Source organism: Natator depressus, chromosome 2, assembly GCF_965152275.1.
Source record: "Natator depressus isolate rNatDep1 chromosome 2, rNatDep2.hap1, whole genome shotgun sequence".
NCBI classification, from domain to species: domain Eukaryota; kingdom Metazoa; phylum Chordata; order Testudines; family Cheloniidae; genus Natator; species Natator depressus.
In genome coordinates, this window is record NC_134235.1 from 200663788 (window position 1) to 200677091 (window position 13304).

Consider the following 13304-nt stretch of genomic DNA (forward strand, 5'->3'; position numbering starts at 1 on the left):
GCCATGAAGAGCAACTGAACTAGGTTCCTGATTAGAGCTAGGTGAAATTTTTTTGGACAAAACTCTTTTTTTGAGGAAGAAAATGGAGGTTCAGCAACACTGAAATGTGTTGCAAATTCATGTCTGCTTTGCCTAATTGTTCATGCTGGGAGCGGTGGAAGAAAGCAAAATTCTAAAAAGTCAAAATGCTTTCTTTCAACTTTTTTGAAATGAAATATTTCAATTTACTGTTCCAAATGACTTTTCATTTAGAAATTTCCTTCAGTTTTATTTTTAAAATGTTCAAAAATGTTAAGCTTGAAATTGAAACGAATTGTTTTGTTCAACCCAAAATTGATGTATTGATTATTTTTATTTTTTTCTAATTGTCAGTGAACCATAATATCTGTGTTCCTGATGTCAGGCACAGGGACAACTCTTCATGCAAAAAAACTGCAGACAGACTGGATTTAATATCTGCGTTGTGCATTCCCTTTGAATATTTGGTATAGATTATTCTTAAATCTGTGCCCTTGCACATACATGGTACATTGATGTATACATGTTTGGTACTGATTAGACTCTAGTTTTAGGTAACTTTTCTTTCAACTCGAATGTACAGCATACATTTATTTTATGAATCCACTAATAAGAAACTCTGTTATCTGTACTAAACAGTGCAATTAGACTGGCCCTAATTGAGCAATGTAATTCTTTGTTCAGGTAATACAATATACATTGAATCAGCCATTCTAGAAAAATCTTTCCTAAAATAAGAAACCAGTGAGCTTAATCCTCCCCCTTTTTAACTAAATTTTAAAATATCACTAGTGGCCTGTTCCAGTCTGTGAAATCTATTTCACAGAAGAAGTGACTCCCATATGACCAAAACAAAATAGTATTTGTCCTCTTAATGTAAAAATCAAATGTGACAAATGATTTGTAGCTTTATCTGTAGATTCACAGATTTTTAAGACTAGAATAGAGTATTGTGATCGTCTAGTTTGACTTTCTACCATAGAACTTCCCTGAATTAATTCCTGTTTGAACTAGAGCATATTTTTAGAAAAACATCTAATCAATAAAAATAAATCCAATCAAAATCCAGTACACTTCTGTTGGGTTAAATTCTGCTTATCCACCTGCAAGCCCACTGATTTCTGAGAGATTGCACAGATGTTGCTGGGTAGAAACTTGCCTTTTTGTTCTGTATTGTGCTGTCACCAAAGACGACAATAGTTGAGGCTTCTTGGGCTATCCTAAAATTGAGCGTCACAACATTGTGCATTGTTCTTAACACCCTATGAAGTGCAACAGTATTAGTGCTGAATGAATAATTCGCAGTGAACATGTTTTACTAATTAATTTAGTCTTTCTATTTGTGGAATCTGTATAAGCAAGTCGCAATGTCTTTTACTCTTTTATTTTCCAAATTTTTCATTTCAGTTTTCACTGATTCTGAATATTCTATTTTAGCTGTTTCTTAGCTGCAGTTTCACAGTTTTGCAGTTTCTGTGTTGGGTGAGCATGCAAGCAAATACTAAAATTAGCATCGAAATCTACTTTCACAGATAACTCTACTGGTTGGCAGATCACTGAAATGTTCATGGAATTAATGCAAAAAAGTGTGCACATTTTTAATAAATATTTCAAAGTATCCCCCTCTCAACCTAATGAGTACCTTAGGCTGCAAGCAAGAACCACGTCGTCTTATGTTTGTAGAGCTCCTAGCACAATGAGGCCTCAATCTTGATTGGAGCATCTAGGCACTATTGTCTCATAAATATTTTTGATGATAAAGTGGGTATGATCATGGGTGAAATGAATTAATTTTAGAAGTCAACCAGTATTTGTGTAAAATATATTATTTACCCAACTATAATTCATTGATAGACTGTCATATGAGTAGATTAAGCCTACACAGGGTTTTTGTTTGCTGTATAATATTGATGGATTTAAATCACAAATACAATTTTTGGTAACCCTCAATTTATTTAGGCCATGTCTACACTAGAGACCTTATAGCAGCACAGTTGTACTGCTGCAACTGCTCCGCTGTAAGGTCTCCAGTATCTCCAGAGCTCTCCCCTTGGCGTAATTAAACTACCCCCAACGAGTGGCAGTAGCTATGTTGGTGGGAGAGCACCTCCCGCTGACACAGCACTGTCCACACCAGCGTGTCTCTCGGCATAACTTGTGTCTGTCAGGGTGTGTGAGCGACATATGTTTTACTGACAAAAGTGCTAGTGTAGACATGACATATGGGAATCTGGAGTTTCTAAGGCTCATAGGCTCAGTAATCAGGAAATCTTCTGCTCCTGGGACGTCGGTTGTACTGGAATGCAAGCAATGCAGCTGATGACTAATCTATAAAATACAAGAGTAGCCACAACAAATAGCTTATGTAATAACATGTATAGTATGCACTTAGTACTTGTAGTGTGGAGAACTGCTGCGGTGACCCCTACTGGGAGGAAGGGTCAAATTGGCCGGCCATGAATTCCCTTGTTCTAAAATTAGCTAAGAAGACTGTGTGTGTGTGTGTGTGAGAGAGAGAGAGAGAGAGAGAGAGCGAGCAGCTAAACTTTTTTATTCTTTTTTTCACAGCTGAAAATAGCAGCAAGATTCAAATATAAATGGTATTTATATCAATAGCGAGTGTCCATTAATGCTGCCATAGAATAGACGCTGCTTTTGATACCATTGACCTTGAGGTATGGTGACTTTGGTTATCTGTCATCCCTTATTTCCTTTCCTTTATTTCCTTTCCTTTCCTTTATTGATATAAATCTACTCTTTTTTTTGAGGGAGAGCAAGTTACTAAGAGAGAGAACCTGGCGATGTGGGTGGTCTTCCCAGCTCGAGCCTGAACATCTACACTGCAATTTTTAGCCAGTAGCATGAGCCCTGCAAGCCTGAGTCAGTTGACCCAGGCTCTGAGACTTTCTGCTGCAGGTCCTTTTTTTTTTTTTTCTTTTTTCTTTTCCGCAGTGCAGACATACCCACAGTGTCCTGTGCTTGGATCTATTACTCCATCTTTTCCTATTAGGTACAGGCTGAGATGTGGCCATTTAAATTAGAACGTGATACTTTTTTTTCCTATAGCTGTGAAAACGTTCTTGTTTTAGCTAACTGAGTGTGTGGAAGATCCATGGCATTTTGGGGTGAGTGACAGAACAAAGAGTTAATAAAAGGCGCTGTAGGCTTTGAATTTTGAATCAAAGCAAACTAAAATATGCTACCTGGAATGTTTTACAGTCTTAGCTAAAATATTAATCTTTCATTGAGTTAGTGGCCAGCTGACAATAAATAAGGTACTACAGCAGGTGAAAAGTGAGTTTTAGGGTTGCTACCAGAATTCAATATAAGGAGCAAACAAATGACTCAGCCAGTAGCTGGGATCCTGGAGTATAGGATTATTCATTAATATTTTATATTTTTACTTGTTGGGTTTTTTTGTGGCAGCTGGATGTCAGGCATGAGAACCTGAGCTGAGACGCTCTTCTCACCCCTCACCTTTCCTTATTGGTCCAGAATCAAAACTTGCAAATTCTCTTCCCTTGTAGTACTGTTTTTACTCACCTGTCCTTTTACTCTTGGTGTTCTTGTTTCCCCCGATGTTAATTCCTTCATTTTCCATGTGTTTACCAGCCTTCTGTTTGAGGACTGAAGAAGTCTCTTTTCAAAGCCTAGCTTTGCCAATCCATAGTAAGCTCTATAGCAGGGGTGGCCAAACTTACTGACGCTCTGAGCCGCATGCGATAATCTTCAGAAGTTCGAGAGCCGCAAGATAGGGACAACCTTTACACATGCATTTTTTTAAAAATATTAACCTCTGACTTAATGTATGATGGCTAATTACTGCTAGACTTAGAGGCCTTGTGGGTCTATATCCTAGTCATAAGTCTTTGGAAATCCAGTAGATATGTTGTCAAGGCAGTACAGAGGAGCTTGGTCAGATGTCGATTTGTAAGGATTGCACAATGCTTTGATTATTATGAACTTCTCCACAGAGTGCAGTGATGCACAGCAGTATGTTGCGCTGAAAATTGAAATGAGTCGCAGGCTAGTCTACTTGAGTTGAAGATACTTTGTTCCTGGCACTTGCTTCCAGAACTCAATTGTAGACTCTGATTTCTGCATCATCTTTAGAGCCTGGTCCTCCTGGAGTTCCAGTAGTTCCATTTCTACAGTAAATGGTTCTGTATCCACAGTTTGGGGAATTGGACAGCTGTTCTTGATCACATCAACTATGAATGGGTTTACAAGAAAGACAAAGCAGGATCTCAACTTCTGCAAATCTTCGAACCTGGCCTGAAAGTAATCAAGGAGTCCTCGTAATTTATCTCTGTATTTCTCAAGTTTGTGATCTTCTACTTTGATTTCAGGGAATGTGTTTACCTTACTCTTGAGATGAGGAAAGTGGTTGAAGTCTCTTGACACTATATCTTTTTGCAGAAGCTTTAACTTGTTCTGGAAGCCAAAGACTGTCTGAGTAAGGTCAGAAATAATTTTATCCTTTCCTTGGAGTGCCAAGTTGAGAGTTTGCAGATGATGCATAGTATCAATGAAAAACATCAGATCCTGCATCCATTGTTCATCTTCCAGTTGTGGATAGGACTTTTTTTCTTTTCTTTAAAGAAAGCATTGATAGGTTCCAACAGTCCCACAAACCTATTTAAGACATTGCTGGTTGATAACCACCTCACAGTAGAAAGAGACATCATTAAGTTTGTCTTCAAGATCCAGCTCTTCGATAAAAGTTTTGAACTGTCAATGAGTTTTCCCATTCGAACGGATGAAATTGACAATTTCTAGGACCGTTTTCATAATGTTGTCATATTTGAAATGTCTGCCTGCAAGATGTTCATGATGGGTAATGCAATGAACAGGGAGAAACTCTGGAAATTTCGGATCACTTTTCAGTAGTCTGATAAGGCCTACTTTTTTTTCGCACCATTGTAGGTGCTCCAGCTGTTATAACACTGACAAGTTTATCCAGAGGTACATTGGCATTTGTTGATGCTTTGTCAAGTGCATTCTTTACGTCAACACTGCAGGTTGTTTCTTTTAGTGCCACTAAGTCCAACATTTCTTCTTTCACAATTACATCCACAGAAACATAGCAAACGTCGCTATTTGTGGTTTATCTTGTATATCTGTGGATTCGTTGACAGCTAGGCTGAATGCTAGAGAATTCTTGCTTGCAACATCAGCTCTGATCTGGGAAATACACCTCTCCATAGTGTGGAGTGAAATAGCAATTTTCTTTATTAGTCGTTGAAGTTTTGTGTTACTTGGATCTAAAATTGCAACCACTTCTGCAAATTTCTTCTTAACAAATTCTCCATCACAGTACGAACGTTTAGCACAAGCGATATTCCATGACACAACATAACTAGCTTCAGTTGTTGTCAGCTTCCTTACTGAACGTTGAAAGTAGTGTCTGTTTACTGTTTAGGCATAATTTTAATGTAGTTAACTTGTTTTTCCTTAATTCTGATTCAGGAGAGTAATTAGACAAAATTATTGTAATTCGTTTCGTATTGATGTTTCAAGTTGCTCATTTTGTAGTGAGTGAGCAGCGCATTGTGGATAAGGCACAAGGGTTTGCTACCTTTAGCAATGAATGCAAAATCTTCCTCCCTTCTGGCTTAAAACTTCGGTTTTCTTCTTTATACTTGCATTCCTTACAATTTGAAGATGTCATTGTCATCCACGAAATTAACGTAGGATTACCACTTTAAATCTAAAACTAGTCAAATGTGACTTGCGAACAGTAAACACAGCTTGTATTCTGCAGAATGCAGGAAGATCGTGAACTCATGAGGTCTGCACAGCACAATGGCTGAATACAGAATGATGCAGTTTCCTGATGAAATGCACATGTGCGAGCTTCTCTTTTTAGAGTCTCATTCTCACACTGTCGGGTTCACCAGGGCTTAAATTCTCTTGAAATATTTCCTGGAGCCCCCCACATCCTCCCACGTTGTCCATTATCTGCCTACCAGACTGGTGGGTGTAGGGGAAGCTTACAGCTTCTGCCCTGTGGTAGGGCTGGGAGCTTCTGCCCTATAGGGAGAAGCTCCCTCCCCACAGGGCTTCTGCCCTGTGGGGAGGGAGCAGTGGGTCTAAAGCCCCAAGATCCCTTTCCCTGCAGGGGAGAAGCCCCTAGCCCTACCGCCCCACTGCAGGGCAGTAGCCCTGAGCTCTTCTCCCTCCCTCCCCCCAGTCTGGTAGGCAGAGAATGGGGAGGCATGGGGGGGGCTCCATGACTTTTTAACTGTAAAAGAGGTGCAGTTTGGCCACACCTGCAATATAGGTTCTGTCTGAGATACTGATAACACAGAGCATGCTGCTTCTTCAGTACAACCCAGCCAGGGAAAAATAAATCCACATAAGGAATTCAGCTGGTCTCCTGCGTGACACTGCAGAGCATTACCAAAAAGCCACAGGGCTTCTTGAAAAACCAACTATTAGCCAGCTGTGCTGCCTTGCCAGAGATCTAAAAGCAAGAAAAGATTTGGCTTTCTTTGCTTGGTGCTTCCTGCAGATTACCCACCCAGTTTATGTCTAGGGCTGTTCACATCTGTTTTGCAGTACTTCCCTCACTGGCTTAATTGTACATGCTTATTGATATCCTAGACTAAGCCACAAAGAACCACTTGTCTAAATTTAACTAGCTACTAGCCAACAAAGAAAGTAGCAAAGAATAAAATGGAGCAAAAACAATTGAGACATTTTAACACGGGAGTCTCTGGAGGACAGAGTTTTTATTTCTGTATCACAGTGATAACCAGGATACTAATTTTGTCACTACAGATATTGGTAAAATCTGGGAAATAAATCAAAGGGTAACTCATTTCCTTTTAATTTCTTCACTCTTCCTGAGCCCTGGAATTACTTCCAGTGGTGACTGTAAGGAGGACTTTGGAAATGGCTTCTCCCTCTTTCCCATCCCCAAACAAGTTACAAGGCTCAGCCAGTGATTCCATGACTTCTGGAAGCCCAGGGCACACTTACCACCCTATTGAAAACCAATGAGTTTAATTCTTTAAAACATTTTTCTGGGAAATAGAATAAATATATCAAATAAGCATACTAAAAACTGCCCTAAATGTGCAGGTGCACTAAACAATGTGTTTCTCCATTTTAAAAATTAAGCTAGTGAGAATAACAGAGCTCTGTGGAGACCCATATTTCAGAAGTGTTCAGTCTTACTCTCTGAATTTTGGTTGCCCACCTTGAACATATAGGGTAAATCTGACTGTGTTGCACAGGTATGGTAGGGGAGAAAGAGGACACCTGCATTCGCCAGCAGAACCTCATGAGTACTAAGGAGGCTTGATTAAGCCTTCTTGGAAGCATACCACTAACCCAAGGAACTGTGATGAGGTACCCATTCCTTAGCTGAGCAAGTTGGCTCCTTCCCTGAGCCTTCAACTGCTTGTCCCTCCCATGAGGTCTGCTTTGTAACCCCCCAACAAATCAAATGCACCAACCATTACTAGAACAAGGTTTTGCTGTAGGTACTGAAAAGGTCCAGCCAGAGAAGAGTAACTAAGATTGTCAGATCTGGTGGGGTGCTGATATGGAGCGTCTGAAAGCTTAATCAGAGGGAACTTCACCAAGGTATTGGAGTCAGGAGTAGATAGGAATAAGATCAGTCTCTCGTTTTATGTTGTCCCATTTATAAAAAAACAAAGGGGGGTCACTTTTAATGGAAAGTAAATATAAAGGACCAAGGAACACCAGTTTACGCAGCAGGGAGTCAGCCTTTGGAATTCACTATGGCAGGTTGTTGGTCACATGTTGTAGCTGGATTTAAAGAGAGTCTGAACAATTTGACGACCAATGCTTGTACTTTATATGCTAAGACTGGTGTATATGTACTGGAGGTGGCAACTGTTTGCGTCTATATTGCACTCTGCACTCAAGGAATCTCTATCCACAATCACAAAGTGTGACTGCAGCTCGACTAGATGTATCTGAGGCTAGTTTTAAGCTAGCAGTGAGTAATGAAGCCAAAGCAGGGCACACATCAGCATGGACTATACAAACCCACCCAGAGCCCTGGGTAATTCAGCACGGGCTAGCTCCATGAGTAAGTATGTGCTGCTCAGCTTTGCTGCTCCAATATCCAAGCTAGATTGATTCACGCTAGCTCGAGTATGTGTACTCAAGCTGCAGTTATACCCTATGATAGCAGTATAGATGTAAAATGTCATGATTCAGGTTATCTGTTAATTGAGTCACCCAAATACAATAGAGGAATAAAACTACAATTGAGTGAGGATTTTTTTTAAAAAAAATCACTACTTCTAACAAACATAAACAGAACAAATTGAGTTTGTTTAACCATATTACTAGTACGCATGCAAGTCCAGCCTGACTTGAAGAGTAACTTTCTTCATGCTTGAGAAGTCAGCGTCACTGGAATTCCTGAACATCCGCATCCAGACAGTGTAGTGACATCCTACAGCTACGGTCCTCCTTACTAATAACAATGAGGTCAAAAAGGAAGTTTGGGTCACAGTAAATGTAAGCAGAGACCCTGCATCCTACTGTTACTTTTGTTCCTTGAAAGAGTGTCAGAGCTGAAGCTTGTGAACTCTGCTGGTTTACTTTCCCCAACAGTGTTTATCTCTTTGAAGCAGAGTAGGGGGGAGGGGAGATGCAGCTGTTTATTCATTTTACTGAACCAGCTCTTGTTTTGAGATTTAAGATTTTGCAGTTCTTTGTTTAAGACAGAAATGTGGAACAGCATTGCAGGCCTCCATGACACTGCTAGCAGCTTCTGGTCATGGTAGTGATTGGATTAGGGAATGGAGGGCTATCTGGGATAGAGTATTGGCAGCTCTTGGGATTTAAACTACCCAAAAGCCACAGTAAAACGAATGTGGTGGTTGACTGGCTGTGGTTTTGTTCAGTTAACATTGTCTTATAATGTATGTCCTAAATAATTTGGCTTAGCTGACAGTCCCTACTTGGGTGAGACCCAGGACTGGTTTAGCATGAAGACTGAACTCTCTCTCATGACCTTGTGGAAGGCTGGTCTTTCCTGGTCAGGCTTGAGGAGCAGTGACAGAATAATATGCTTAAATTTATATTCCTGCCTTTCTTCTTGTCTGGTGTGAATGTCAGAATTCCTAGAAACTGGAAGTTTTCCAGTACTTATACCACTTCTCTTAAAAATAAATAAATGCAAAACTAAATCTGTTCCTATATAAAGTAGAATCCTGGCCTAAAAAAATCAGATACAAAGAAATAATTGTACTAGCTTAACTGAATAGACCAAACAGATTAATATTATTTTTTAAAAAGCCAAACTATTAAGAGTTAAAGCTGAAACTCTAGATTGATAGAGGCTTTTAATTCCCATTGTACGCTGAAGAATTGCAGCGCATATGGTATCGAATGAAGTGTGTCAGAGTTCTGAGACTGCAGCACAATAGGGTGGGTTAAAGATGAGCTATCGTTCCAGGCTTTAAGTGAGACATTTGATACTGTTTTTAACCTAGTGGGTTCTGCTTTCCTTGTAGAGTGCAACAGTAAAAGTAACTGATTATAAAGACAACTTTCCTCACCGCTTTGTAGAAAACTGCGGAATCTTTCAGTCCACATTTGGTACTTAGCGATGCATTTAATTATGCTGCAAGTGTGTGCAGTCTTGCACTGAGCTAACCTTACTTAATGCTTCATAATTGTTGCTGTGCCTTTGCTAGCTGTTGTGGTTAATGTATATTATGAAATTGTATGGGGGCTGTTATGGTTTAATTTGTAAAAATTGAAAAAAATGAATGGGTAGTACATGTCTGAGGTAAATGTAAAACTTTCAAAAGCCCCTTAGTCCTGTCTTCAAAAGTAATTTAAGTACTTAGCAGCCTAAGTCACTAGGCAGTTTTTGAAAATTTTACCCATAGTGGCTGCTTCAGAAATCACTATGGGCAAATCACTGAAATTCAGAAGCTTCAAGCCAGGCCATCTTGTGCTTTTGCTCCAGTCAGATCTTTCAAATTAAGCAGGGACTGGGCCTTTTGGTTCTTTAATAAGTATCAGGCATAGCCAGGTGCTGCAAGAAGTGCCACCTATTGATTCAACAGTATTCTGCCCTCTCATTAGTACTGAACAGTGCTTCTGGATGTTGGGAGATCCTGAACTACTGGAGATGCAGTCTTCCCAATGAAATGTGAAACATTTGTGGCCTGTAAAGTGCACGTGACTCTTATCCTGAAAGGAGGGGGCTGTATGGGCCAAAATTGTATTTGGATCATTACCTTCTGCCTACGTCTGAAACTACAAAGGTATTTTTGTCAAATGGGGAGGGGTGGTATTCTTCACTTCTTGTTGAGCTAATCTTTAGGGTTGCAAAGTGCTATTAAGCTGTTGCTGTATTTCAGTGGCGGATCCCTGTGTAGTTGATGATAAACTGGCTTCTAAAGTGCACTGGGGTCCTTTGGAGATAAAAGGAATATGAATGTAATTGTTAATCAACATTTAATATGCATATTTATTCAAACCATATGTGCTGGTTCTATGAAGCCATGCTGCAAATTTCTGTACCTAAAGGATGATGAACTTGAAAGAGAAGGGCTTAATAGATATACTGACAGATCTTTTTACTCTAGCCATGCTAGTGGTGCAGTGGAGGCAGCAAGGGCACAATGGAACGTATATGAGACCGTGACCTTTAGCTGCTATATATTTTGTTGAGATGTAGTCCAGATAACAGCTGCCAGTTGCCAAACATGTTTTAAACTCAACGGTTGTATTTTCTCATACAGATAACTCGTTTAGGTGTCCTCGGTCCAGCTATATGTCTGCACAGAAGTCGTTTTGTCAGATAACGGCCAAGACGGAACCCTGATTACTACTTTCTGTTTGACTACTACAGACTGAGATTGTGGGTGCCAGTAAAAGATCTTCTTTGGAATGACTTCAAGATGTTGTCAAACAGTTGTTTACTTTTAGCATGTCATAAGGAAGGGGCTGAGGGAGAGAGGAAATACTCCATGAACTGGAACAAGCTTCATACACTGAAAAAGGAATGTCTTAAAATTTGAACACAGGAAAATTGGGAATGCACTGTAACACAAGATGCTTTTGAAAAACAGAATCATATAAACAGTTTCACACTTCAGTTATATGAGAATAATTCAATTCAGAGTAAAGTAACACACACGCTCCCTTCTGAATTTCAGCAAAAATTGGAATACACAAGAGAGGAAAGATGTCTAATGAGATCAAAAAGTAGAGGACTATAAACTAACGTGAAAATAATCTATCATCTGTTTGGATAAAATGAATTATTCTAATATTGCCCCTATTATTTTAAGACCTGAAGTTTCCTAATAAATTCAGTTTCCACAATTAGATCATACAATATAGACTTGTGCTGTTCTTTTCAACATTTGCCGACAGGATGAATATTTGACTAGGCAATATAAATCACAGACAATATGATGGTGATGCTGCTGCTAGTTTCCCTGTGGAGACTCAAAGCATCTAAATCAAAGTATGATGCAAACGGTATCCATGTTAGGCCTGTCTAAATATCAAAGATTACCAATTAGGCTTGTTAGTTATCTGATCCTCTTATTAACTGGTCTAAGATCACATGACTTTGACTTTGGATATGTTGGTTTATATTTTACTGACTAGAGTGAAAGAGTCATCCTTCTGACTCAGCATGCACGCTAAGATCTCTGTACATGAGAGAACTCAGTTTTAATTAATTTCTGCTGGCAAAATTGATTTTTGTTGCTCAGGATTTACTACTAATCTGTTCTTTCTTTGCACCCTGAAGGTAATTGTTCGAGGTGGAGGACATATTTTACCTTATGACCAACCTGAAAGATCATTGGACATGATTGACAGATTTATCTCTGGAGAAGGATGGAAGACAAATGATTCTAAAATTAAAACTTAAAATGCAGTGTAAATGTACTACCTTGCCAAATGCTTCAGAAATGTTTTGAATGTACTATAGTGAAAATATTGCCATATGGAAAAACCATGAAATTGAGGATGAGCTTAATAAAATGGATATAAATGTTCCTTGTTGCTGGTTTGTCTTATTGAAAATTTTCCATTGGTAAAATGCTGTGAGAAAACAACATGGATCTAACTTTCTGAAGTCACCTAAGCTTCCCCCCCCCCTCCCTACCCCAGGAAAATCCTTAGAATTTGGAAAAACGTTAGCCACTTAATCCATCGACTAGTGAAATAACCAGATTTTTAATGTATTCTATTAGAGGCCGGGGGGGAGGGAGGGCGAAGAGGCATGAGGGTGGGCTTGGAGAGGGGCAAAGAGGCATGAGCAGCAGGTGGGGGAGGCCTCGGGGAAGAGGGGGGGAAAGGCGTGGGTGGGGGAGGTGGCAGAGAGGCGCAGGTGGGAGATGGGGCTGAGTAGGAGCAGGGCCTGTGGCAGAGTGGAGGTGGAGCATGGGCGAGGCCTCAGGGAGAGGAGGCTGAGCGGTGGCGGGCCTTGAGACAGAGAAGAGGGTGGGGCTACGGTCCGGGCACTGATGCCGCCCCACCCACACACTTCTAGGGAGTTTCCAGTGCTCACGCCCAGTCTCCCCAAATGCTGGAGTCACGCACCGCCCCTGAACATACAGAAATTGGGACAACATGAAGCCAGACAAGGCCTGACCAAGCTTCTAAATCAGCCATTTGAAATTAGTTCAGTAAGGGTTTCCATACAACCACTCTGATATGTACTGCTGAACAGCTGAAGTCCTTACCTCAGACCAACAAGAAGCAACTCTCTACCTTGCTGCTTGTGAAAACAAAAGCAGTGGATTTCTAAATGAGCCCTAAGGATGCAGCACGTGCAGCCTAGACTGAAGTTTAGATCATCACTGAAGCGTCTTGGGATAACATCTTTTAACAAAACATCATTGGCAGATATTCTTTGTCCAGTTTAAATTCCCTGGTTCTTGGTTATCTCCGCTCAGATGATTCAGAGGCTCCAGGGCCAAATTAAATAAGTTTTCCTTTTCTAACTAAAATTCATTTGATTGAACAGCATTAACAAGGCAGGCTCACAGAGCCATGGTCTCAATATTTTTTTTTTAAGATTATGGCCCATCTAAGACATCTCCTCCCAGTCCAATACCTTTCCTGCAGCAAATAGTGTGCAAGTTGCATGAAAAGCAATATCAGGACAATAAGAAGCAGACAAGATGAAAATATCCTTGCTTTTATATGAAGGATATGGCTGGTTATGTTTCTCTCTCTGTCTTTTGTATCAGTTTACTACTATTTGTTGGATGTAGGATGCAGGGAATTTCTGCTGGTCATTTTGCAGTTTGTTTCTCTCC

General features: G+C 40.0%; 1 protein-coding gene across 1 annotated transcript in view; it reads left to right on the forward strand.

The window, feature by feature from the left end:
* The window catches only part of CPVL (carboxypeptidase vitellogenic like), a 96450-nt gene extending 84446 nt beyond the window's left edge, over positions 1-12004 (forward strand). Inside the window, exon 14 of the mRNA XM_074943320.1 lies at positions 11786-12004. Within this exon, the coding sequence (XP_074799421.1) occupies positions 11786-11908 (123 nt within the window). The 3' untranslated portion in view covers positions 11909-12004. The remainder of the gene's footprint in view (positions 1-11785) is intronic.
* Positions 12005-13304: the final 1300 nt, after the last annotated feature.